Here is a 26872-nt window from a genome sequence, read left to right on the forward strand (position 1 = left end):
ACAGCACTCTTCTTTCAGCTTAGCTAAGGAGTCATAACAAAAGCAGAAATATTATTATTATTGTTATCACTATATTAAAATAGCATTTTCATTTCACCATTACAAAAGGGGATTTAATTTGGGGGGACCATTTCATGGTTAGTTTTCTTGCTCTCAAAACCACATGTCCATATGCTTTACTTCTGAAGCATCCTCCTTGCACTCAACTTACCGACAATATCAAACCAGAGAGGGATGTTAGATGGCTGCACAGAGACCACCCCGACAATCTCTGTCACTTTATCGCTTTCCATGATGGTGAAGTTGTAAAAGGGTTCATCAAAAGTCAGGGGTATGGGTGAGGGCGCAGGTTTTTTTATCCACTCAATATGGAGACGTGCAGTTGAAGATTTTTGGGGCCGGCCATTGTCCACTGCTTTTATCTGGCAGGTACAAAGAAAAGAGGGCTCAGGCTGAGCATCCCAGCTCGGCAGTTCAGACCTAATTCTATTGCATCATGATAACTTCTTGGAAAATGGCCTTTGTAATCCTATGTGTAAAATCCCATGAAAAAAGGAGGAAGATAACCACTTATTTCTCGTCTTACTTTTTTTTTTTTTGCATTATGCTTTAACTTTAACTGAAACAAATTATTTTAAATGGAAATGTTTTGTTTTAAAAATGCTGGTGTATGGCCTCCTGGAGATGCAATTCAAGCACTTCCCACACAGTTCCTCCTCTCCAGAACCAGTTTCTCCTCTCCAATTTCATATTATACCCAGCTCCTTCTTGCATCAAAGCTGGAAGCTTTATAATGACCCTTTGTGAGACCATGCATTTGCAAAACATGCTCACTCAGAGCATGTTTGATTGCTTTTAAATGGCATCTGTGTTGCAGATAAGACTGGTATTCCTTATATTGCTTTCCTCAGGATCTTTAATTGAGTTAAATAAGTTTCAGGTCATTTCCCCCATTCTCCATAACAAATCTAATTTAAAATATTGCCATATTTTATTTTATATTATTTCTCCTCTCTGTCATGTTCATTAGGAGTTGCTCTGCTTGGTGCTAATTCTTTTTATTTTAAAGTCCTCTAGAAAGATGAATAGACTTGATATTTGCATGGCATGCTTTATGGATTTAGCACAGCAAAGACAAGATGAACAGCAACAAACACTGGGCTTAAGAGAAGGGTGAATGCAGGTTACAAAATGGGTGCTTGGGAGGATAACATCAATATTAACCAAAGGGATTTTCTTTTAAAACTAAAGGAAATGTTCCTGGCTATATAGGACCACTGGTGTAAATATGCTGTTGCTATACCTGTTAAAAATGAGAAATAATTTTTTTTTTTCTGAAATACTTCACCCTATGTCTTCCTCTGCTAACACTCACCACCCTGCTCCATTCTAGGCAGGCATGCCCTTAGGAAAAAGATGCTGAGGGTGTGATGAGCAGTTTCAAGGTACAAAATCTTCACTTGTTGCATTATAATAAGGGTCAGATCTCAGATATGACTTCAAGCTCTCCAGAGGGAAAAGTACTCACTCACTCGAAGGCCATTCTACTCTGATACTAAGTATTTCTTAATATTTTGTTATTTATTCATTTTCCTATCACAGTTTCCAACATTATGAAGATATTTCAACAGAGGCCCACTACTGTAAGAGACATCACTTCCTTTACTATGGGTCAGACCATGGACCTCCGACAATTTTTCCAGCTCCTTAACTACAACTTATTGGCTTATTTCTGTAGATGAAGAGTGCTCATTCCAGTCTTATATTGCTTTATATGAACCCCACCATATTGTATTCTCCCTTTCTTTGACTTTGACTACATAGTTTGAGTTCTGAAAGAACTTTGATGAAGATGTCTTTTAACTGAAATTGCCGCCATACTTAACGCTTTAATATGTTGAGAAGGGTACCAAAACACAGAGTACACAGTACTCCTCCTCTCTTGGGTGAAGCCACCTAACTGGGACAGTACAATTGTGTCCACACAAAAAGTTAACACCCATTCATAGCTGTATCTGCCCAGTCCAACATGATACAACTTTGCAAGCAGACAAGTGATTGGTCTTTATTTCTGTGTATTCAAGGAAATGCCTTATGTCAACAAGTTGTCTTAACACTCTGAGAGTAGTTCACTACCTGCAATAGTATGAATGATCTCAGACTCAATTTTTTCACAGTAGTTGTATATGAACACTAGATTTCTTAATACAGTCAGATCTTACATATAGGTCATACAGTAAAAACAGTCATATATCACTCTTTATACAGGAGGGCCTATTTCTAAAAAAAAAAGTCAGTCAAATCATGGGTTTGTATGTCAATGAAAAAGCACTTACTGTTAAGATGTCATAACTCCCTGCTGTGAACTGCTTTCTGGAAGAAACCATCCCTGTTTTGGGATCAATAAAGAACTTCCCATCATCATTTCCATCCACAATGCTATATGAGATTTCTGCATTAGGGCCTTCGTCTTTGTCAAAAGCAAAAGCTCTGTAGATTGGCTCCCCTCTTTTCTTACGGTCCCGCTCTGGCAGCTTGATCTGATAGACTTTCTCTGGAAACTGTGGTTTGTTATCATTCTCATCCAGAACCTGGACCACCACCCAAACGGAGGACTGCTTGGGAGACGTGCCCCCATCTGAGACGGTTACCTGAAAAACAGCATTAGAGGTTATTCTGAATAGCTTACAACAGGACTTCATAAATTGGAAAAAAACATAAACCATAAGGAAATGTTGCCCTCCCCAAATCTAACCTGCACTGCAGTTTACAAAATCTTCTGTGTACATGAGACATGCTCACTATAAATGTGGTAGGTGCTTAATTCAAATTTGTCCACAATAGCAAATCCAGGAATCCAGAAAATTTCTTACTTTTGACATGAATCTGGAATGGGGAATGTGCACTCCAGGAAGCTATTTCTCAAAACATATATCTCAAATTCTGCAAGTTTATCTCAGAAGGGAGAACTGGAATTAACCCATTAAGCAGGATCCCTGCTTTTTTTGCAAACATATTTTAAAGTTTCTTCACTCATGGAAAGAATTTGAAAGATGTATTTCTTCTTAAATCCTAAAAGAACCTCTGTCATTTTTTTCCCCATTAATTATTTGGAATTTCTTAAACAACAAAAGAATTTCTGTCAGTTCTTTTCATTCATTATCTGAGATGTGACAGCTCATTAATTCCAACCGTGCTTCATATGATTGTAAGGAGCACAGAGAGGCAGGCAACAAAAAAAATTCTGCTGCATTTTGTAAAGAGTGCACTGTGCTGCCAGAAACATGTAAGAAATAAAATCTTTGAGATGAAAGTTAATTAGTAATTTAGCTGCAACTTAAACAGAATTACTAATAATTTTCAATCTGAAACACTATGAAAATGAAATGATTCAAGATCAACAAGCCCTCAAGAGATTTAATAATATGCCTTCAAAATGAAATCAATATGTTTCAAACTTCTCTCTCAATATTTCGATTGCATTTTTTAATGAGAAAGAAATAAGGCAGAAACTTATTTCTGTTTGCATGAAAGAAGTTCAAATTTCATTTTCAGTTACATATGCTAACATGCCGAATCCCACAGTAGCAATTTTTGATGATAGTGAGCCAAGATATTACATACCCTTCCCTGCTCATACTGATCATCACACATTGATTGGTTTGCTGGTTAACTTCGTCATGTTTTATTTTTCCTTAAAAATTCCTGTGTTCTCTTGAAAATCTAACAGTCCTGATATCCAATCCTTAGGCAAAGCAAATTTTTCTGGCAGTAATGTCCTTTGGCATTGTTCCATCCTTGTGTAAAGAAGTCTAAACTTAGGGTAATCCCGATATAACACTGAAATCAGCAGAAAACTCATATTTTCTATAAGAAAGGTAAAAGACATTTTCCATTTCCTGTATTTAACTCTACTGAACTAGCATTTATAACGTTGAAAGGCTGCACACATGGCTGTGATTCTGCCTTTCCACTCACTGAGAGCCACACCACCAGGAACTTTAGTCTTTTCACTTCACCACTTTGGGAGAACGTCAGTGCTCCTGCAGCAAACAAAAAGCCATATCTGCCAGTTCTCCTATTAAAAGCTTTCAGCAATAAATAACTTTTGTCCCACTATGAGGTTGATCCTGTCTATTTCTGTTCTACTCTGGTGCAACTGGTCAAGCTCTTGGTCAGAGCACAGGTTAACAAAGAAAAACCTTTTTCGGGATTTCTCCACAGATAAAATAATCAATGATGCCTAGCAGTACAGTCTGTACTGCATAGAAACAATCAGAGGCACACTAATCCAAACTCAAAAAATGTCAATAAAATGCTTTTTTTTAGGGGATAATGTTCTTGCATTGAAAAATATTGGCAAGATTCTGGAAACTCTTGTTCTCTAAACAGATCATACAGCATTTTTTAAAAAAAGGCATTTTCTTCAACCTCCTATCAGTAATCTACAAAAAAGGTGTGTGTGAGAGAGAACAAGAGTTTACAATTAATAACGATAATAAAATCTCTGAAAACCACAGTGGTACAAACAGTCAAGCAACTATGATGACAAAAACCTACTTAAGAGACTGCTCAAGAAGTGAAGCATCCTCCTGTCTTACCAGCACTGTCTCACAGTTTGTTAGGTTACTGCCAAAATCTTCACTAATATGGCATTGTGGCAGTAAATACATGTGTGCATTTGTATGTTTTTGTAAACCCAAATTTGAGGGAAAACTATTCAATAACAAAAAAGTTGCACTGAAAATATTTCCTGACAGCTAAAAGAAAATAGTAATGGCTATAAACAAAATGTCAGTTAAGTATAAGAATTAACATAGAAGACCTGAAGTTAGTCAATTCTACTCAGGATAAAACTTTACATCCCTAGAGAGGAAAATGTTAGGTACCAACTAAGCCTTTTTCTCTGGGTAACACTCAAAACTTTTTAAAATGACAGAATGCAGCTCGACTGAAAAAGCTCTGAGTGGCAGACACGGGAGCTGAAGTTAGCTCTTTGCAGACATGTAAATTAATTAATTAAGCCTCCCTCACATCACTGATGTGATTATTTCCCTAACTGTAAATCTGCACCCCAGCTGACCCCACTTCTCTGCTCCAATCAGCCTGACTCCAGCCTGGCTATTCAGGTTCAAGCCATAAACAAGGTAAAAGAACTGCAAAATTTCCTCTACCCTGCAGAATAAAAACACCATGACAACACAAGAAAACAAACCAACAACTTGCTGCCAGTTCAAAAATTTTCCCAGACAAAAATGGGGAGGACCAGAAGGGTTGTTCAGCACATCGCTCTGCAAATACCATTTCCATCAGGACACAGTATCACACCAGCATCCAGGGGCCCCTCGAACCAAGGCAATTTTGATTCAAACACTACCATAGTTTTCAGCAAAACCCTTAAACAGCTGAAAATTACAGTGAAAAGTAAGCAGGGAGAGAAGGGAGGTAGGTATGTTCATAGGACAGAGATACAAAAGCTAATTCACAGCTGGTATCTCTGGAAATGTGAAAGGCAGATGTGCAAGACACAGGAGAGCTTGCAGGAGAGAAGCTGTAATTTACGGGCAGTGAGGCTATTTTGTTTAGAAACCTGCAGATAGCATGACAGGGGAAAAAACAGAGAAAAAAGGTCAGTGACAGACTGTCTCAATATATGCTTGTCAAGATGTGCCATCAAAAACCAAACAAGAGGTGAATCTCACAGTAATCAAGATGGGAAAATGGTAAGGACCAAAATTATGGCTTTTCCAAAGGAGATGAGGAATGGCTGCTTAGTCAGCATTTGCCTTCCTAAATGCTGAACACCTCCAGGCTATGTGTCGAGTCTGGTACCCAGATACAACTGCTGCAGACAAGCAAGCTGCTCCTTGACCAAGTGCAAGCTGAGATGGACCAGCCAGCTACTGTCCCCTCTGCCCTTCTGGTTAGATATTGCTTCTCATGCTGTGTCAAGACAGCCTAAACAGAGGATACAACCTCCCAAAGCTGGTATATGGCCACAAAAGCAGCTGAATTTGGAATCTCTGACCAATCATACAAAGGGTTGATCCATTCAGCAAGGGTGGAATGTCTTAAAAGGCATGTGATGACATATTTAATAAGGTCTGAATGCAAGAGACAACAAGAATAATATGACCTTTTATACCACTTTCATGGGGAAATCCTAAGCTTCACTGCTGTTTTTCAACAACCTACAGACAGTTCTACTACAGTTTTCTTCAGAAAATGAGCACTTTCTGTCAGAAATTTACATTTACCCATTGACTTTACTGAAATACATCAACCAATACACATATAGGTATTGGTTACCTGGAAATTTCTTTGGTAGAGTAAGAACATTTACACATCCCTTACAGTGTTTCCTTCAGCTGGATAGACCAGGACAATGCCTCCTCAAATTCCCTCTACTTCCCTCAGACATGCATTTTTTGAGAAAAATGCACAAAAATATCTCCTTCTGCAGAGTATGACAAATTCAATGTAATAACAGAATTTTTGATATCCAAGTAAAACAATTTCCACTTCTGCAGGACCTTCTTCATTAGGTTTGGTCTATAGATATTACCACACTCTTTCCTACAGAATCATAGAATCTGCTGACTTGGAAGGGAATCACAAGGATCATCGAGTTCAACTCTTAGCCCTGCATAGGACCATCCCCAAGAGTCACACCATGTGTCTGAGAGTCTCATCCAAACACCTCTTAAACTGTCAGGCTTGGTGCTGTGACCACTCCCTTGGGGAGCCTGTTCCAGTGCCCAACCATCCTCTGGGTGAAGAACCTTTTCCTAAAATCCAACCTAAACCTCCCCTGACACAACTTCAGGCCATTCCCTAGGGTTCTGTCACTGGTCACCACAGAGAAGAGATCAGTGCCTGCCCTTCCACTTCCCCTCACGAGGAAGCTGTAGACTGCAATGAGGTGTCCCCTCAGTCTCCTCTTCTCCGTTCCCCAGGACATGGCTGGCCCTCCTGGCTGCCAGGGCACTGCTGACTCAGATTCAACTTGCCATCAACCCCCCTGGTCCCCTTCCATGGCACTGCTTTCCAGCATCTCATTGCCCAGACTGTACGTACATCCAGGGTTGCCCCATCCCAGGTACAGAATCAGGTACTTTCCCTTGCTGAAGTTCATATGGTTGGTGATTGCCCAGTCCTCTAATTTCTAAGGTCCCTCTGCAGGTCCTCCCTGCCTTCAAGGGAGTCAACAGCTCCTTCCAGTTTTGTATTGTCTGCAAACTTGCTCAGTATCCCTTCCAGTCCTGCATCCAAGTCATTTAGGAAAATGCTGAAGAGCACAGGGCCTAAGATGGAGCCCTGCAGAACCCCACTAGTGACAGGACGCCAGTCTGATGTCACACCATTCACTATCACCCTCTGTGCTCGACCCAGGAGCCAACTGCTCACCCACCACACGATGTGTTTATCCAGCTGTGTGCTGGACATTTTGTCCAGGAGGATCCTGTGAGAGACAGTATCAGAAGCTTTACTGAAATCCAAAAAGATTACATCAACTCTCTTCCCTTGCTCAGCTAGGTGGGTTACCTTGTCATAAAAGGAAACCAGGTTTGATAAGCAGGACTTTCCTCTCATGAAGCCGTGCTGGCTGTGATCAATGACCGCGTTGTCTTTCAGGTATTTTTCAATACCTCCCAGAACAATCTTCTCCATTCTACAGGACTGAGAGATATTCATATTTATGTTCAAGTCTACACATAAACTACAAAGAGATTTCCATAGCAGTGGACCTTCTCGGTGAAAACACAGGTCAACACTGACTGTTAACATACAACAGCTGGAATGTTAGATATGAGAATTTCTTTTTATGACAATGGAGAAAGCATGGAGGAGATATCTACCATGAAAGTATTGGCTAAAACACAGCATCAGTCTAGCAGACCTCAGCGATGGTGACAAAAGCAACTTTCCCTCGAGCCAGTAATTTCTCCTATGAATTGAACTGTGACACTTAATTGCAGAAGGTGTAGTTCTTAAATCTTTTCAGAATACAAATACAACTGTCAGGACCACACTCTTGAATTAGAAGTACTATATTGAGTCTCATTAACAAAAGCTCATGACTTCCAAGATAATTAACTCAGCTGGAGGGAGTAGCTAGCAGGGATCTTACTTCAACAAGTACAACAAGACAATCGGCAGGTGTTTAATGTGAATTATCAAGCCTTAGAAGAACAAGAATCTTCTTCCACATCATTCTTTGGCAGGAGGAAGTACTCAGCCTACCCAATTTTTAAGTTATGAGGAACTGCCACATTACTGTCATTAGCATTGCAAAATGCTGAAGATGTCATATTTGCTTGTTTATTTTTGTTCGTGTGATAACTGCTTAATGCAAAAAAAAAGTAAGCTGAGATGCTTGCGCCTCATGAAAGGCGTGTGCATAATGAGGTTTTCAGGTAAAAGTCTCTCCCTTTCCCTAACCAGAAATGCTAATTTTGCTTTAGAAAACCTTAGAAAAGAGAATCTAGTTGAGTTACTGAAGACAGAAAAATGATCAAAGTGACCTGGAGAGCTGAGGCATACCCCTGCTGTTAAAGTGACTAATTGGTTTGTTTCTTCTGCCAACGCTAAAACAAGCTGCAATACTTATTGTAAATCTCTGGAATTTAGCCAAAGTAAGAAAAATAAAATATTATAAGGAGAGCTCATCAAGGGATGCGTAGAACTTCAAAGTCAAATGCACTGAATTACTACCTCTGCCAACTTCAGAGATAGACTAAATTAGTGGCTAAATTCTTACAAAAAAATATTTTTTCTGAAATGCACGCTGCTACTGAACTACATGCCAGATTATTGCTACAAAGTGAAGGCTTAAAGATATATAGAACAGTTTTGTTTCAGTTTTGGTTTTTTTTTAGTTCAACACAATTACTGAGTTAGATGTAGCCAACTAGATGCCTTCTCTTTCTAAACTTTTATTTGGCAGCTACGGAAAAGAAGCGGGCAGTGCTTATTTCACTTATTCTAATAGAATGTGGTGCTGTCCCAAAAGATGTATTACTTAAACACTTCTTGTACAAAAGAGTTCTAATCATATCAATATGATCCATCTTTCCCTATTTCCTTTACAATGTGCTAATATGGGAACACCGTGTTTTCATACATTAAAAAAAATTATACATTCACTCTGGCCAGGTATGAGAACTAAATAGTTTAGAGTACATTTTAAATAGAGATTATTACTGACATAAACACTCTGGATGTCTGATTAAGAATGTCAATGGCTTCCAGCCACATTCAAGCTAGAAAACGATGTATAATGGTCTGTTAAACTATTTGAGAATTAATGATGACATCAGGTAATTTCAGCACTGTATTGCCAAAAGACAGGAAGAAAGGAAGGAAGGAAAGCTTTTTCATTTGGAGTTAAATACTCCCTGTAGTATTTACAAACCTAAATATTGTAAGAGTGTACTGAAGAAAGCCTTTGAGCCTTCAAATCTTAACTTCTGTCAGACTCACAGTACTGAGATGAGTAGATAGTAATCAAAGGACCTGGCAGAGTGAAATATCAGAATGGGTGACTTAAAAGCCCAAAAATGCTACTACCACTTCTACTAAATTTATCCTGTGTTATACTTCATTCTACAAGCTTTTTGAAAACAGACACAATAAAAAAGTCTCTCAAAAGAAACTTAATACTTATATTTTAGTTTTAGTAGCAATACAAATAAGGATCGAAGGATCTGTATAGGTCTTAGTGACTCTCGAAAAGAAAAATAGCAATTTTCCACAGGCACTGCTTTTAAAGTTCATTACAGTTTGGAGATCCCGGCAACCTTTGTGCATCAGGCTTTATTTACAGTGTTCTTCAATCAATACACGCTAAGTGCAGAACCAGCCATTACTCCACTACATTCCCAGGACAACAGAGCAGCCTGTCATGTGTTAAAGGAAACTCCTCCAGGAAATCTCAGAAAGTATCTTCCCCTTCTTTTCACTAAGTAAAAAGAAAACTGTAGTCCTCAGGAATGTCAACCTCATATAATTTACTTTCGACAAACTGTAGATTAAACTTTGTCTGGAAGTGACTCTAAGCCAGTCACTTTCCAGAAGTCCAAATATGCCTCTTATTTCCACAGGTGGAGTTAAATACAGAAAATCTTTACTGCCTAACTGTAGCGTGTAGTCACTTAAGATTCAGCAGAAATCATCTGGTAAGAAGAAGCTAGGAGTTTTCCTGAGCTTCTAGGTGATAACACCATCATCAGAAGCGGTGCTTGAAACTGCACATATCATATCCCATGTTGAATAGTTTGCAAAGTTTGCAACCAGAAGCTGGAAAATTCGAGATGATCATAGTAAAAATATTAATCTTAGTCTCCAAATAATAACTGTAAAGTTCTTTTGAGTACATCATGAGCTTCCTCTCTCTGCTCATGAGGCTACAATAATGAGTCTCACTATATATACATAAAACAAAGAAAAAATTGGAAAGCAGAAGAATATACTCCAAATTGTCCTCTGATAATATCTGGACCCAAGGACATATGCCCACCTTCAGACTGACACCTTACAAACAAGATTAAGACTGATATGCAACTGCTTAAAAAAATATTTTTTAGGCATATGGAACCCCCTTGTTCCATTGTTTAGGAACAATCTATCACTAAACAGGACTTTAACTACCTACATAGCCCCTAAATGAGAAAGAAGATAAAAGTTGCCTATTGATCTGCACAGGAAACTTTGAAGAAGGTATTTAGCTCCTGCTGATAGTGAAGAGAGTTTTGTGAACAGAAAATGAGTAGTCAAATGTCAGAATATTTCACTTCAAGCAGCATTTAGCCATTTGTGAATTTTGCTTTTCTTGTGGTAAGAAACACTTGTGATTAAATATTGATAAGTTCCCCTCTATCAGATCTACCTCTACAGATAATGCCCTTCTCCAAAAATCTTATCATAGCATTCAGGAAATAGAGTAGGTCTCAGTTTTTGTGTTTCAAAAGATGTGTGCATCTACTTCTAAGCTCACCACATTGCTGTTTTCTCAAATATTCAATTTCCCTTCATTTCCTATCTACAAAAGTCACTTGGTTTTCATTTTCCCTATAAGCAGGAACTCAACACCTTCTTAAGTTTCCCCAAAATTATGAAGATTGTTACGTATCTCCAAACTTCCATTTTTTCATACTAGATCAGTAGTACATGTGTAATCATGTAAGAAAAACATTCTGGCTATTCATAAACACACAATATGTTATCCATGCTTCCAAGATATTTTCCTAATATTAATAATTTATTTTGTAACCATCAACACACATGCTGTGCTCAAAAAGTATATACTGCCAACATTCAATCAAGCTATAGCACTAGTCACCATGGAGTTAACTAATCAACGATATACACTTTACATCCTTGCTTGGGTGTGCAGCTGTGTCAGTTTGTAGCACAGATCCCCAGATATTAAAACTGATGGGGAATTAATGTACAGTAACTCTTTTAGCAGAAACTCTCAAATTCAGTGCAGGTGTGTGGCAATAGCCCACCATCTGTTTTGCAGTAAGTTAGCAGCACTGCCTCATGCTAACATGGTACAAGCTTTGAATGTCCCCTGAAAATACGTATAGTATGAAAGAGCTTGATCTGCATGCTCTTAGAAATATTGTGGCAGCAGCTTCTATTACAACAGAGTAGTAACTTCAACTAAAACTTTCAGTCTTCAAACGAAATAATCATCTTCTGTCCTCAACTATAATATAAAAACTTACTTCTAAACAACTTTTGTCATGCCAAACAGCCAGTGCCTCCTGATGTTGGATAAAATATCCTGAGGTGAGACTCTGTTATGGTCAGTCTTGAAACAAAATTGTTATTACTGAGGAGGTAAAATGTTTATTTGGCCATCAACGAGATGAAAGATATACCCTGTAGTTCCTTAAATTTATTTACTTTACAGGTACACTATATCCAAATTCTATGCTGCTACATATAGCAGAACCAAGCATTTTGAAAAGAAAGATAACACTTCTTTTTTTCTTGCTTAAATTGCTCTAGAAAGCAGCACTTGGTTGTGCTAACACGGGATGACACCACCTTGTCTCTGGCAGAAAGGCAGATTAAGACACACCCAGCCCCATCTCCACCTCCTCCTCTAGCCATTTGTTCTTCCCCTGTCATAGTTTGCAACCACTTTTACCTGCCAATAAACTGTTTGTGCACCTGTGCTACAAACAGGGCTACTGAAATAATCAGGTTTTAAAATAAACTGTCAAAAGAAAACAAAATTCCCCAAAAAGCAGATGGTTAATAAACAATGGCAACGAGACAGTAAAAGGAGGAGAGGCATCCAGGTCCCCAAGTCAGGGTACGGGAAATTTCTTAGGCTGTTGGGCCACTGAAAGAACATATATTGTGCAACTACAATTTCACTACAGAGAGCAAACTAGATTCCACCCACTACTCTCCCTACAAAAATCTCTACTGTAGAACTCATCACTTACCAACAACCCCTTTGATCAATACCCAAGGAGGCAACACCAGAGCCATTAATCTCAACGTAAAAGACTTCGTGTCTCATCAGTAATGGTGAAAATATCCAATTTCTATCTTACATTATTTTTCCACAATATGCAAGAAATAATGAGTGCTCTTCATCCACACATACAGGTAAAACATTTCAAAGACAGTTTTACAGCTGATAAACTGATGAGTAGCCTCTGACATTTAAATGCAATTTAGCTTTTTCAGAGTAAAAAATGAAGCTTCTGCAGTTTTATGTTCAAAATAAAGCTCACCAGTTAAAAAACTGATGAATAAAAAATTGATTTTGTAGCCAGGTAGAAAGTATATAAATCAGACCTTTAAGGGATACAGACTGTTCCCAATTTTTGAGTATCCTGTAGAGATATTTTAAATTTGCAAAAAGGAAAAAGTGCATGGTTTAGGCCTTAGAAATTTATCTGACTTCAGTGAACAGTCGCTCAGGAAGATTGCAGTGACTGTTTTCATTAATCAAAAAGGAAAAAACAAAGATGTGATTTTTTTTTTTTTTTTGTGATGTTCAAGTTATTTGATAGAAGTTTCTTTGGCTACCAATGGGGTACAGAGTAAATTTCAATCAACTTTGAGGATAGTATCATAGCAGTTATTCATGCATGTTTGAATAAAGTAATTTTTGGAGTCAGATGAGGACTTCATCCTAAAATATCTTAAAAAGTAGTACAAAAATGCTAAGAAAACCAGTATGAAAAGAAATAAAAATAAAGGAGATAAGCATTAATAAGGAGGTTGGTTGTCAGGGCTCTTCCCAAGGCATGTTTTTTTTAATGAAAATATCATCCTGGTTTTGTCAGATCAGGTTAAAGTAAATCACATCAATAATTGCTTTGATTTTAGTAATAAAAAATTATACTTGACTTCTTGATGCCTACTTCACAACTTTCTGTTACAAATCAATTTTGGACAGATAACAGGCATTAATTGGGCTATGTTTAATCACACTTTCATCTAATAGGCAAAACAGACAAGCCTTATTATTGTAATCTCTACTTGTCTTCGATTTTAAATGTCCTGTAAATATCTACTATCCAGTTTACATTGACATAGGGTCAATTTTACAAGCTGGTTGAGAAACAGCATGGGATTATACACAGAAAAAAATGAAGATTCCAATTTTGAAGTAAAACTCATATTCTTGGACCACCTTTTTTATTTGTTCCATGTTCACTTTCTAGCTTGGAAAACTCAACCTGGAAAATGGGTTCCAGTGTTGTGTCCAGTACAAAACACATGAAACTGAAATTCAGATAACTGTTGTGGTGATAAAGGATGAGAACCATCAGCCCCTTCCCTGATGTGTGCGTTAGAACTCTGTGTTTCATCAGTCACAGTAAAAACCTTGCTCTCTTTCACTAGACAAGACTGACACAGTTAAGTGTATGTTTAGGGACAGGTTCACTGTAACCCTGTTTTTCACATAATCAGTTTAGTTTTCTTTTCAGTTCTGCTAAATGTCTAAAAACCTCCACAAATGTCTGAATAGTCTCAGCATTCCCAACCATACCACGGATGGTGGGGCACCCACATACTGCGTGGCTAGAGACACACGCAAAAGTCTAAAGACAAGTGTTACCCTGCCCTTCTGAGCTCATGTTGTCTCAGCAGACAAAGAACTACAGACACCTTCTTGGTGGAGAAGTACTGGTCAGTTGTGGAATCCTCAGACTTGGAAAGCAATGGGAATTTTTGACTTTGATGAGAATGGGGCTGTACATAGAACTCAACAACCTAATTTCAGTAGTTTCTTCCCAGCCCCGGGCTTCAAGTTGCATGTGTACCTGAAAGCTGTGAGCCTTCAGCTAAAAGGTTGAGAAGGTGTGTACCACTGCAGCATCACCACTGTATGCATTACAACTGAATATTATAATCTTATTTAATACTCAGCCAAGTGTGGGATTTTCTGCTTACTTTTAAGAAACAGCAATTTCACATGCCATTATTTTCTTTAGCATGATTTTTTTTCTCTGTTGGTTCAATCTGTTACACACATAGCCAGTGATCCTGTGAGCAGTGATGTATATGAATAATTTTCAGAATGTGTCAAGACCATACTGCCAACATAAATAAGTAGGTGTGTGTATGGGAACAGTCAATTGGGGGCAACGGTACAACAGGAAAAGCTGTCCCAAAGTTTTAACATTCCAAATGTGTTGAAAAAAAAATCCAGTCCCAAAAACTTAATTTCCCAGAGTAACACTTGGAACACATTAAAATGTCCAGGTTATTAATATTAATTAATCAATTAATATTATAATAATTAATTAATTACATAGTGCCTGGAGTCCTGGAAAGTGATCTTTATGTGTCTGAATAATAATAAGATGATATTCTACTCCTGCAGTGCAGGAGGAATTTTAAAAATCACAACTTTTAAAATATTCTGAGCACTTTGATTCTTCTGCACAATTAGTCTTTCACATGCATTTGGGTTTTGCAGCCACAGGATGGCATTCACTGCTGTGCAAAGGGTCAGTCAAATGTAAAATGTGAGTCTAGGAAGCATACTTTTTATCTGGGAATGGAAATATTTAATAAAATATCATTAATAGAAATTTACTGCTTTCTACCAATGACACCCATTTATTCAAGAATATAATACAGAAATCTTCCCATGCATAGCCCTTAAAGTTCATGTCCTTACTGTATGGGCACCAAGGCCCTCAATAGATATATAACTTGCATATCTCCAGTAAGCTGGGACATTCAAAAAATAGAGAGCAGCAATTCCAACCTGGGAGACCAGCAACTGCATAAAGCACATCAGTTTCACTTCCATGGTTTATGGAGTCAAAATCACTTTTATTGGATTTATATAGGTTCATAATTTACTGTTTATTTTCCCATTAGGGCAGTGTATGGAGTAGGTGTTGACACAGAGCATACCGATGGGAGGACAGTTGGACTGAACAAATGGCCAAGATGACCGATAATTGGATTGCAAATGTCAAAGAGTGTGGTTCAAAAGACAGGTATATCAACCCATGCATACTTTTCCCAGTTGTGAAATGAAAGTTAAGAGCAGGGACAATCATCTACAATTTATGCAATTGGGTTTGCAGTCCATGGCAAGCAGCACCCAATTAACTTAAGCAATGGTGTCTAACACCACTGGTAAAATGACTGGATTTAGAGTGATGAGCAAGAATGTCAGATCGAGAGACAACCTAGTAATGCTATCAACCTTCGTGAGATTGCCCTGCCGATAATGTGGTCTGGGGGACAATAAAACACCACATGAGACAATATGCTCATTTTGTTAGTGCAGGACTGATATATGGGAGAAGAAGGAGAATTTCCCTGGATTCATTTTATGGCTGTCTAATTAGCCTTCACTAGGTGAACGAAACGAAAGGGAGGAAGCAAAAAGAGTCCCTCTAATGAGTTGCTTTGTTGGTTTGTAGCAGAAAAGATTGAAAAAGGAGTTTTAGGAGCTGCTTTGCTTTTGAGATTGTCTCAGGAGGTGTTAAAGGGGCCGGGCACTTTGTTGAAAATAGCTGTGAGAAAGGTCCTGATGTATGGGAGGTCTTGAACAGCTCAAGTGCATCCTGTCAGGATCAGTACAGAAGGTATGATCCTTTGGTACAGGCAGATCAGATATGCCAGGCCCATGCAATAATCCCCACGGTTAGATTCTGTGTCAGTACTGCAGATCTTGCTCATGATGTGGCTGACACTACCCATAAATGCTGCCACTGCTTCCTTTGAGAAACTCCATACAATATATAAATACAGTTGTTCTCCAAAAGTGCATCCAGTTTTAGAAATGGAATATTAGGAGCAGGTCTAATCCATAGACAACTGATCTGACAAAATATCTAAATCTTATTTATAGGCTTAGTGAGGCAAAGGCAATTTGTCACTCAAAGTTCAAGATGCAATTCCTGTTTTGCTGTGTAAGTCTAGTGAATGTGTGCTCAATAACCTCTAGAAAATAGACCATGAATGTGTAATTTATTCAGCTAGTACTTTTTAAGGATTCAAAGTATTCAATTCAAGGAGCACATTGCACCCCAGAGAAACCAGGGGCGTGTCTCAAGGTAAGAAGTTGTGAAGTAGCTCTCAGTCCATCCTACAGCGTGGAAAGGAGGGAAGGGACACTAAATAGCCCTGCACTGAGCGAGGTACTGAAAGCACAGCCCACAGCTCTGAGTTGGGTAATTTGCTCTGTCACGAAGCAGGATAAATGACTGCCTCATGCTGAGCACTGTGCTGCAGCAGCAAGGATTTCTTTAGGGAGCTGAGCAGCTTGCTGGAAGTTGGGAGTCCTGTCACCACTGTGATCCATTGCCAGGCACTGCCTCCCAGTACTGAAGAAAAAACACATCTTCTGTACACTTCACTCTTCTTTATTAAAAAAGCCACCGCTTTCAATTGATATTTTCACACTGAGAGTCGGATATTGAGGATTGAATGCCTGAAGAGAAGGTATATAAATAAAATATTATTTTACTTTTTAAATGCCAGTCCCTCGCTGAGGTGCTGAAGTGAAGACTCAGGCGGTATCTAGTGGATTGTAATAAAAATAGTGAAAGATCCTTAACTGTACTTATCCTTGTAAATGTCAGTAAAAAAAAGACAAAACCTGGGCTTAGTATTCAATTTAATCCCACAAAAATACATCTATATGTTTATAGAGAGCTATATAGAGAGAGATTGTGCAGGTCCATTTGAACAACAGGGTTTTGGTCAGGAGGATAAGGAGTGTATGCAAATGAACCTCATGTGTCAGTTAATATTTTTATTCCTTTGGTTGCACATTACAGTTTTTTGAGACCAAGCTAATGCACTCGTCTCATTGTCCTCTCCCTCTCTCAGAAGTCAACAGAGATCACGCCATTTTGGCAGACTTTGATACATCAGATAATAAAGCATTATCTCTTCTTAGATAAAATGTGTGGTCTAAAACTTATGACTACCTAGAAATTTTCTAAGTGTTTTTTAAACTGTGGTCATGTGTTGTATTTTTAAAAAGTGTGGCAGTATAATACCATGTGTTTATATTCACCCTGTTTTTTCCAATAAAGTCTTCAAAAAAACTGTTTGGCCTTTAGGGTTAAGAACACCTTTTTTTTTATTTTATACAACCCTTTAAAAATTATCTGGTAGGATAGTGGAAGGAAAAAAGATTCAAAGGGAAAACCAAATATATTTGAGGCTATGACAGAAAATATTAAATTTTTTACTGGTATCTGGATTAAAGATAATATGCTGAATCTCAGAAAATTCGAAGCCATAAATTGACAGACTGCTATTAGTAATATTTGTATTTTTTACTTTCCTAGGGAATGTGAGAAAAAATAACTCATTATTTTGATTCTAACATTTTTGCTCTCAAGTATTCATGTTAATCCTTGCTTTTGAATATTTAGAATAGTCATTGCCAAAAAAAGTATTATTTTTTGCCAAACCATAAAATGTACTCTAGGAATGCTATGATAACATTTTCAATGTCTCTGTATCATTAGAGATTAGCAAACAGCAATATTACATTTGAGAATGAGGAGATTAATCTGTTTCCTGTCAACTGAAATTTGTTAGGCTGTGAAAAGAAAATTACTGTTTTTGAGGACAGATCTCATAGCACTTGATGCTTCAGGGCCTTTGTACTTTTCTGTTTAAATCATATCTCCATAAAAGGCAAAATAACTATTTGGTCTCTGATTATTCTTAAGCAGAAGTCAGATAAGAAAAACATTAGGATTCTTATGTTCCATGATAATATATTTAGGGAGAAAAAAAAGTGTCAATTATGCTTACTAAACTGATTCTCAACCCGATTAGAGATTTTCTTATCTCAAGGTGCCTGGTAAATACTTTAATTTGTGTCATGTTACAAATTATGCTGAATACTCCAATCTTATTTCAGCACATTTCACACAATGATGCACTTTTACCATAACAAATTATTTTTAAAATTAAAGAAAAACCAAAACCCCCTAATTTTTTCAAACTCCCACAGTTTTCCTTGACATTTTCCTACCCTTTCCAGTATGTCTTTTCTGTTAAAGATGAATGTTTAAGGATTATATGGTGAAGGGACAGTGTGGTGATCTGGGAATATGAATGATCAGATAAAGAGGGAAAATACAGAAAGATATTATAGGCTAAGTCAGAAGACTGTGAGATGTGATGAGACTCATATTCAATGTGTACTAGGAAAAGGTTCTCACCACGTACATGGACTGGAGCGGGCAGGTTCATGGAATGAAGAGTTTTTAATATATTAACAGTACTGGAAATTATAAAATCCTGGATAATAAGACCACTAACAACGCGAAGACAAAAAAAATAAAAAATCAGAGGGCAAAGCACTGACAAAACCCAGACTATGTTATTCTATATTGACAGTATGACTCAAGGGATTGGACCTCAAGAATAAAGTTTATCTTTACCATGATGGTAAAAAGACAGCTGTAGGGAAGACAGTAAGATCTAAAAGAACTTGCAAAAGGAGAGTTGTTCCAGTTTTTCCCATGTGGAGAGGCTGTCTGTAAACCAAATAGCTCACAAGTGAAGATGATCCAGGAAAGGGACTGCTTAAGGCTGTAGGTGTCCTGGGAACCATCTCCAGTCAGACTCCATGGACACTGCAACAGCCTGTGATCAAAGAACATGTCCCAAACCAACCCAAAGCCCACTCAAGACAAAAGAACAGGATATTTAGTGCTGGGATCCCTACAATCCCCTAGTATTGTAGGATACTTGGATTTGGTGTGTATAAATGGTGGTAGAAAGTGAAGTCGCTGTGAAAATATCCCAAAATTAAATTTTTTTAGGAATAACAAGCATGAATTTTGAACAGCTGAGTACAGATCACCCTGGGAGAAAGGACAAATGGATGCAAAACTTGTTTAAGGGCATGTTTCTAAATGATGGATTGATAAAAAGGCATTTCCTGTACCCAGAAAGAGTTTTAGTACAGATGCAGTGTATTCCTAACTGAAGAAGAAGATGCTCCCCTGCCTTACATGCAGCTCTTAGCTTGGTCTTAGTTATGAAGGCAGAAAAATGGGATGTCTGCAAAATGTGTGTGTGTGCATGCATCTGTGCTCAAACATTACAGACATAAATTAACAGCCTTGCAGCTGATGGGTATTACACATGCTATAAAAAACATGATACAGCACTAAAGCAGACATGCTTCAGGTAACAAAAAGGCTTTGCACATCCAAAATAGATTCAAATCATGTGAAAGATTTCCTGCTGCTCCTGCAGAAGATAAAAACATTGGTACATTCATAAAACAAATGTGAAGATTTAGCAAACGCACAATGACTCTTTGTTTCACCAAGTAGTGGACCTGTCAAAGGAGATACCCTGAAAGGGTATATCCAACCAATTTGGGCCTGGTAGGTGGGCTCCAGCCCATAAAAAAGAGAGCTGCAGATCTTAAGAAACATACAATGAAGAAAAAACCTGTTAGCCCTGAGCTAATCTGTGAGCTAATCCTTCAGTGAGAAAGCAACATTAGACCAAACTTCTAAATCCTGACTGAAAAGCTTGATATAGATTAACCACAGAATTTGCCTACACAAGCTTAGCATGAGGAATGATTTATAAAACAAGAAGGAAGACTACTAATATATCCCTCTCTCTTTCAACAGCATTTAACACTTGCGTGCAGACCTGATTTTCAAAGCACTCAATAATATTTGGTGTTTTAATAATACTTTTCCACCCATTTGCATTGATGCAATGCTCTGCCATCTTGTAGTTCTGCAAACAGAACATAAGAAAGAGGTGTTGGGTGGGATTTAAATTGCTTTACTCCCATGTGTTTACTCACCATTTCACCTGGGGAAACACAGCCATGGGCACCAATAGCTAATTCTCTCATCCTGGGGATTTATCAGTGATAACTTTAAGAAAATCATTGCTACTGAAGGCAGACTAAGCACACTGCTCAGGGTAAGCAAAGGAATTGAACTAGCTCCCAGCATAATACCGTCCCTTCTCCACAGTGACATTACGTCTTAACATAGTGCTGGTTAATCATAGGGGAACTTCCTTGCACAACTACATGATGCTGAGTCCAGTGAGATTTTAATTAGGTCCAGAAGGTCGAGGAAATGCTGATACTTCTCTAGGCGCCCCGGAGATGCCCAGAACCTTGCAGGGTGGCAGCCTGTAGGCTGGATTTCATCTTCTCTGTTATGCCTTTGAAAGAGGTGGAAATTGCCTGATAAGACAGCACACAAAGCCTGTATGCTGAGCATCTCCTTCCATGCTTACATGTTATGAGGTGCTTAGAGCCAAGACCTTCTGCTAGAATGCTGTGGGTCCACAAGGAAAATCATAAAAGAGGCATTTGACGCCCAGCATGAAAAAGCCAACAGTGCTGTGCTTTGTGGATATTCATTTCTTCATTCCATGACCCAACAGTTCAGGTCAGTGATTCATGAAATCTGTAAAACAAGCTCCCTCACCTCTGCAAATGCCAGATATATGCAAATCATTTCTTGACTAAGGCAAATCTCTCGGCAATCAGAAATGTGATTTTTCTAATGAGACACAACAACCATGGTAGACACAGTGTGTCAATTTGAGCCCTAGCTCTGGATGACTCTGATCTTGCCATGCTCTACAAAATATGAACCTGAATTAGTAACTGCAAAATCATCTGTATCTTTATACCGGGTCAACTTCTCATCTAAACAGTTGGTAGGTTTTCTAACCTGGATCATAATATCAATTGTTCCCTGCCCATTTCTAGCAGACTCACTGTCCAGTGAAACATGACTTTGTAAAAATATACTTGGGGCAGTATTTCACTGTAGATGGTAAATCTCTCATCATATATATTGATGAACTGGAAAAATCAAATCTTTTCCATGAGCTAAGGAGGGAATTAAAAATAAATGAGTTGTGCTTTCTTATTTTAATATGCAAATAAATTAACACAAGCTTACAATACATCTAGAAAAGTTCTATAAGCTATTCAACTAATTTCTATCATTGTTAAGCATTCATAACAAAAACCCAATGTTTTGCATAATGAGTTATGAAGATTTTTTATATAGGAAGCTCATTAAAGATAGAAAAGAGGACCGCTTTTCTTCATTACTATTGGTATCCTGAGTCAATAAAATGGATTAACCAAAAAAAGGTGTGAGATTTTTAATGCTGGACTAAAATCCTGCCAGGTACGAACTTCCATACAGTATCAGTACTGAATGTCTTAAACACTCTCCAAGAGAGGCCAGAATCAAATACTATGATATAAATGATGCACTGATTGAACTGTCAGTAGTATGTTTGTCCTTGACATCATTCTGGTGTTAGTGTGTGCAAAACATTTTTAAGAAAATCTAATCTTGAGAAAGTTAAAAGAATGAGGTCAATATTAGCGAAAAAAATAAAGACTGATATCAACCATTAGCACAAGGCAAAAAAGCAAACAAAGCATCTCAGGGTTGACTTAACAGTCTACAAATTCTGTGAAAATCATAGACATTCTTTGAACATCCAGTCTCTCAAGGCTATTGGTGTTTCATTGAGAAACTAAAATTAGCTAAGGACCACCACAAGTATTTGATATATATGGACCCATACTTGCCCCTTTCCTTTGGTATATATATTGTGTCACCAGAGTTATGGGCACATTTCCCAATGGCTATCTGAATGTAATATGGAATACTAAAGACTTTAAACACACAATTCTTTTTTATTCAATCCAAACTTAATTTGCCCTATTATTATAAATTTATAAAGAGATTGTTTCTTATTTAATATGAAAACGAAATTAAAATTACAGATGCAGATGCAGAAAAGTTATTAAACTCAGTTTTCCCAATGCTTGGGCTTTGTCATTTGTGTTACTTCTAAAGATGCTATCTAAAATAAAGGGATACCTGTGAGCCATTGTAATTTGAAGTAACCAAAGAAAAGAGAATAATCTGTAAAAACGTCATGCCTTAATTATTTTGCATTTTAAAATTTCTGTTCAAATATCTTGCACTGAGACCACTCAACAACTGAACTAGTAATATTTTCAGTTATGCACTTGATAATTCTTCATCTTACCAGATCACATAAGTTAGAGACATCAGTCTAGCTGAGGAGACCACTTATCACTGCAGACAGATGAATCACACCAGGACTTCTCCCATATTTTGCTGTGTAAGACTTTCTGCCTGAGTACACATGAGAAGTAATGTGCAATGTCATATGCAAATCTGTCCCTGAAAGAGAGTTTTAACCTCCAGTCATCTCCTGTCTTTGGAAAGTTGTTGGCTATTCCTGAAAACAGCAGCTTGATAGAAAAAAAAGTATCTGGAGGGGAAGGGGAGGTGGGCCAAGTGCAGCCCGTGCATCTCTAGAACAGTGATGCAGAGGAACACGGGGTGCAGGATGGAAATCTGTAGCATGGAGTGAGTGAGATCAGTGTGTGCCTCACAAGCCCAGAACTCGTGTCTCTGCTAGATCCAGTACCACACCGACCTGTCCAACAGGCAGCTTTCTCCTCTGCTGATAACCCATGGAGAGCTTGTATGAGATGAACGTTTTAAATTTTCTTTAGAACTGCTTATTTTCTTCCCTTTTCCCCCTGCCTTTCTCTTCTTTTTCCCTTTCTTTACTTTTTTCCTTTTATTTTTTTCCTGTAACTTTGAAGTTGACATTGAAGTTCATCATGTCACCATTTGAAGCAGACATTGATATATCTTTGTCTTTTTAGAAAGTTGCCTCTACATACCAACAGTTCAACTAGATAGATTTCACGTGTCTTAGAAATAACTAAAATAATTCTCTTATTTCCAGCCAGCACAGCCAGTAATACTTTTCAAGCTCAAGCCAGAAATAAGAGGATATTTACCTATTTTTTAAATTTCTCTTGCATCTTCTGATAGGCTTCAATATTAAAAAGGGAAAGGCATGTGTTTTTGGAACCATTTAAACCTCAGACAAAATGTTCAATCAGACACACTGCCTCATTTTTTACACCATCACCAGCATGTCACTGAGAAAAAATGCAGCTTTCTCTGCCAAATGTGGGCAATGCTAAAGAACCATGAAACAAATGCTTACACAGATTTGTAATCCAGGATTTAAGTAATCAGTGTTCTGTAGAGCACTATTCAGCTACATAAACCAATGAACTTCAATTTTTGTACTTCTCCTGTAAAAATAAACATAACATATTGCCACACGGCTGCCTATAGTCTTCAGAAAATGTTGCAGTTTCTCACAAAGGACCACTGACTTCAGGCATCACCACCAGCAAAGGCTACAGCCTAACTGAGCAGGCTCAGCAGCAAAACAAAGTTAAATTTGTTAAGTTCTTGTGTGGGAGATGCTGGAGAAAAAGAGGAGGATGGTGGAGAACACAGCGCTGGTTCAAAGCTGAACTACCACTGTGGTGTTTGTGGGAAGAACTGAGAGGTAGTGCTATTTTTAAATGCCACTTTGTGAGTTTTTAAATTCCTTCTCCCCTGCAAACTATGGCCATAAAGTTTCCAGCAGTGACTTCCCCTGTGATATTCCATACCAAATTCCAAGTAAATAAAATTATAATCCTTCTATCAACATTCCCCTCACATTTACCATTTCCCATTAAATGAGTGGAAAATCGAATTCTTTTTAGAAGGCTTCAATTACAGCAGATTATTATGCTTCCCTCTAATTACTGCATATAAATACATACCATATAACACAGTTTATTGTACCCTTAGTGTACTTACAGTAAATAGAAACCAATATGCTTCATCCAGCCCATGTATTTTGACACTCACATCACATTTAGCAATTTATCTTCATTACAACCCCTTGCACTGTTACTGACATCCTTCTCAGAGCTGTGCTCAAGTACCACAGCAGAAAGACTGATGAAGCTTGTATATATTGATTTGTGACAAAAGCAGGGCATTTGAGAGGCACTGTTACTATTCTCATAGCACTAAGCTGGCCAAAAAATTAGCTGCACTAAGCCAGAGCTCTGGTCCCACTTCTCATTAATTAGGGTACATGACTTGGACCTTGAAAGGCTAAGGCTGCAGTAACACTATTTTTAAACCTATTGCCTTCAGTATCTTTGTCACTTCTGAAGAGATTTAAAGTTCTGCCCATGCTTATTAACAACTACTTTTATTCTTTAGAGACACTTTGAATAGACAAGTTTTCCACCATGACAAATGTTAAAAGATAATTTCTGAATGAATCTACAGTGGTAAATTTAAACATAGTTTGGAGGAACAGAGATATATGGACAAAGTTTTCAAAACTGCTTAAATGACCTAAAAGCCTGCACCACATGGGCTCATCAAAGAGAGACTAAATAGCTTCAGCACTTTAAAAGCACCAATTTATTATATACCAGTACCAAAAGGATGGAGAGGTCATGTCTCACTACAGACAATTCATCCCTTCCATCATAAAGTTTCAAAGACTGTTGCTAGAATTTCACACCAGCCTGTAACTCTTTTGGCTAGGTCTTTTGCTAAACACAGGTCTTGCCCCAGTAATTTCCAGCAAGCTGAACTCCTCAGCGGTGGGTGTGTTTTGCAGAGGCTTTCTGTGCTGAAGTATAAAGCAACAAAGCATCTGCTACAGCGTATTCAAAAACTGCTCAGGGTGAGAAAGCATGTGCTTAGGTCCACTTTCCAGGCTGAATGCACAAGTCAATGAAGTGTAGCCTGGAGTCAACAATCCTCTCCCATGAAGCTGTCATGTACACTGGAAAGCAGACCAGGGCCTATTCATATTCTGGACATCTCAAAATCAACTGACACTACAAAAGGGTGCAGATCCTGCCTGAAATGGTTTAATTTTTTCTGCTTATTATCAGACCTCCATCTCTCCTGCAGCTGTTTGCATAAAATCATGTAGCAAAATAACTAGAGTTTGTAAAGCTTTCAGACCAGGATTAGGAGGCATCTACAAAAAATGTAGGTAGAAAAAAACAGTCAGACTATTTTTTGTGCTTTTTTCCATAGCTCAAACTCCACTCATATTCTCCACGTCTAGCTTCCTCTTTTTAGTAAATCAGTATAATACAACAGCAGAAAGAGTGAAGTGTTAGCAGATAAATTATTAGAAGACAACATATATCCAGAAGAAGGAAGAAGAAAAAGAAGGAAAGAAGAGAATGATGTGTTCAATTATTGAAGGAGAATAAAGAAAATCATCTGAAAGTTGCACCTCACTTGGAAATACATTGCTCTTTTCATTTACTTGTGAAGCAAGCAGGTAACTCTGAGGATTACTTTTCTTCTTTCAGATGGATATTTAAACACTTCATCCCAACTACAGAATCTTTGAGAAAGTCTGTGAAATAGAACAAATGCTTCTGGCTTGCTTCATATGAGAAAGTAATGCAATCAAGTAGTCATTTTCCTCCCATTTCAGGCAGAAGCATTCCATTAATAAGAATCCACTAAAGAAAGAGACCATCCTGTATAAAATCCAGTGACACCCAATTTAAAACTAAGAAGAAAAATTCTACCTGATAGCAAGCACTGAATAAAACCTGAAGCTTTGCAGGACATTGCGAATGTGTCAAAAAAATTAAGCCCTCCACTTGGGAACTTAAAAAAAAAAGCATTTACAATGCCACAATCAATGCAAAATCTGAGAGAAGAAATACTATTTGTTCTTCTCCTCTCAAAATGCCAAAGCAAAAAAAAAAAATCAAAAACCCCCAAACAATACCACCGAAACAAACAGAATATCTCAATTATTATAAAGGGGACTCAGTTTCTGACTTCCTCATTCATCTTTTGGTTCAAGGTCTAGACATATTTCTGTCCTCACTTCGGGACATACTCTTTGGTAAGTTGGAGCCCCGTGACAGCAGCCTCAGGTACATTAAAAAATCCATGTGGACACAGGTCCATACATCCAAAGAAGATAACTAAAGGAGGAAGGAAGAAGAGACGCACATGTGACCGGGCCTCAGTACTTAGTTTGCAACAGAATTCTTGTGTACTTACAAGGGAAGTCACTTTCCTAACCATGTCAGCCTTAAAAATACACATCCAGTTCTTGCTGGTAATTCATGTTTCCTCTGGTATGGACAGGGACAGCTAACTCCAGAAGAGCACCTCTAAGCTATCACAGGCAGCAATCTGGAGACGAGCACTGGCACCAAACTACAATGACTAACATGTGCCATCTTATTTCACTTCATTTGCCTAAACACTTCTCTGAAAGAGGTGGAAATACTGTTAATAATGAAATTTGATAAGGAAGTACTGGCTGGTACCTACAGGGTACAGCGTCTCCGTCGAATTCAGGTAGGGAAGAGACAACTTTATTTAAAATAATTAAAAAGTTGTATCTAGGAAAAGTCAGTCAGTGCCTCTCTCTCACACACACACACACACACACACACACACACACACACACACACACACAC

General features: G+C 38.0%; 1 protein-coding gene across 9 annotated transcripts in view; it reads right to left on the reverse strand.

Annotated features, from left to right (window-relative positions):
- FAT3 (FAT atypical cadherin 3) overlaps nt 1-26872 on the reverse strand; it is a 405538-nt gene that overhangs the window by 104511 nt on the left and 274155 nt on the right. For all 9 annotated transcript variants that reach the window (XM_027677451.1, XM_027677453.1, XM_027677457.1 and 6 more), the window contains 2 exons: nt 2337-2651; nt 212-422 (listed from right to left, as the gene is read on the reverse strand). In XM_027677451.1, coding sequence (XP_027533252.1) covers nt 212-422; nt 2337-2651 — 526 coding nt within the window. The remainder of the gene's footprint in view (nt 1-211; nt 423-2336; nt 2652-26872) is intronic.

The sequence above is a fragment of the Neopelma chrysocephalum genome, unplaced genomic scaffold, assembly GCF_003984885.1.
Source record: "Neopelma chrysocephalum unplaced genomic scaffold, ASM398488v2 Primary Assembly neopelma1_43, whole genome shotgun sequence".
Taxonomy (NCBI): domain Eukaryota; kingdom Metazoa; phylum Chordata; class Aves; order Passeriformes; family Pipridae; genus Neopelma; species Neopelma chrysocephalum.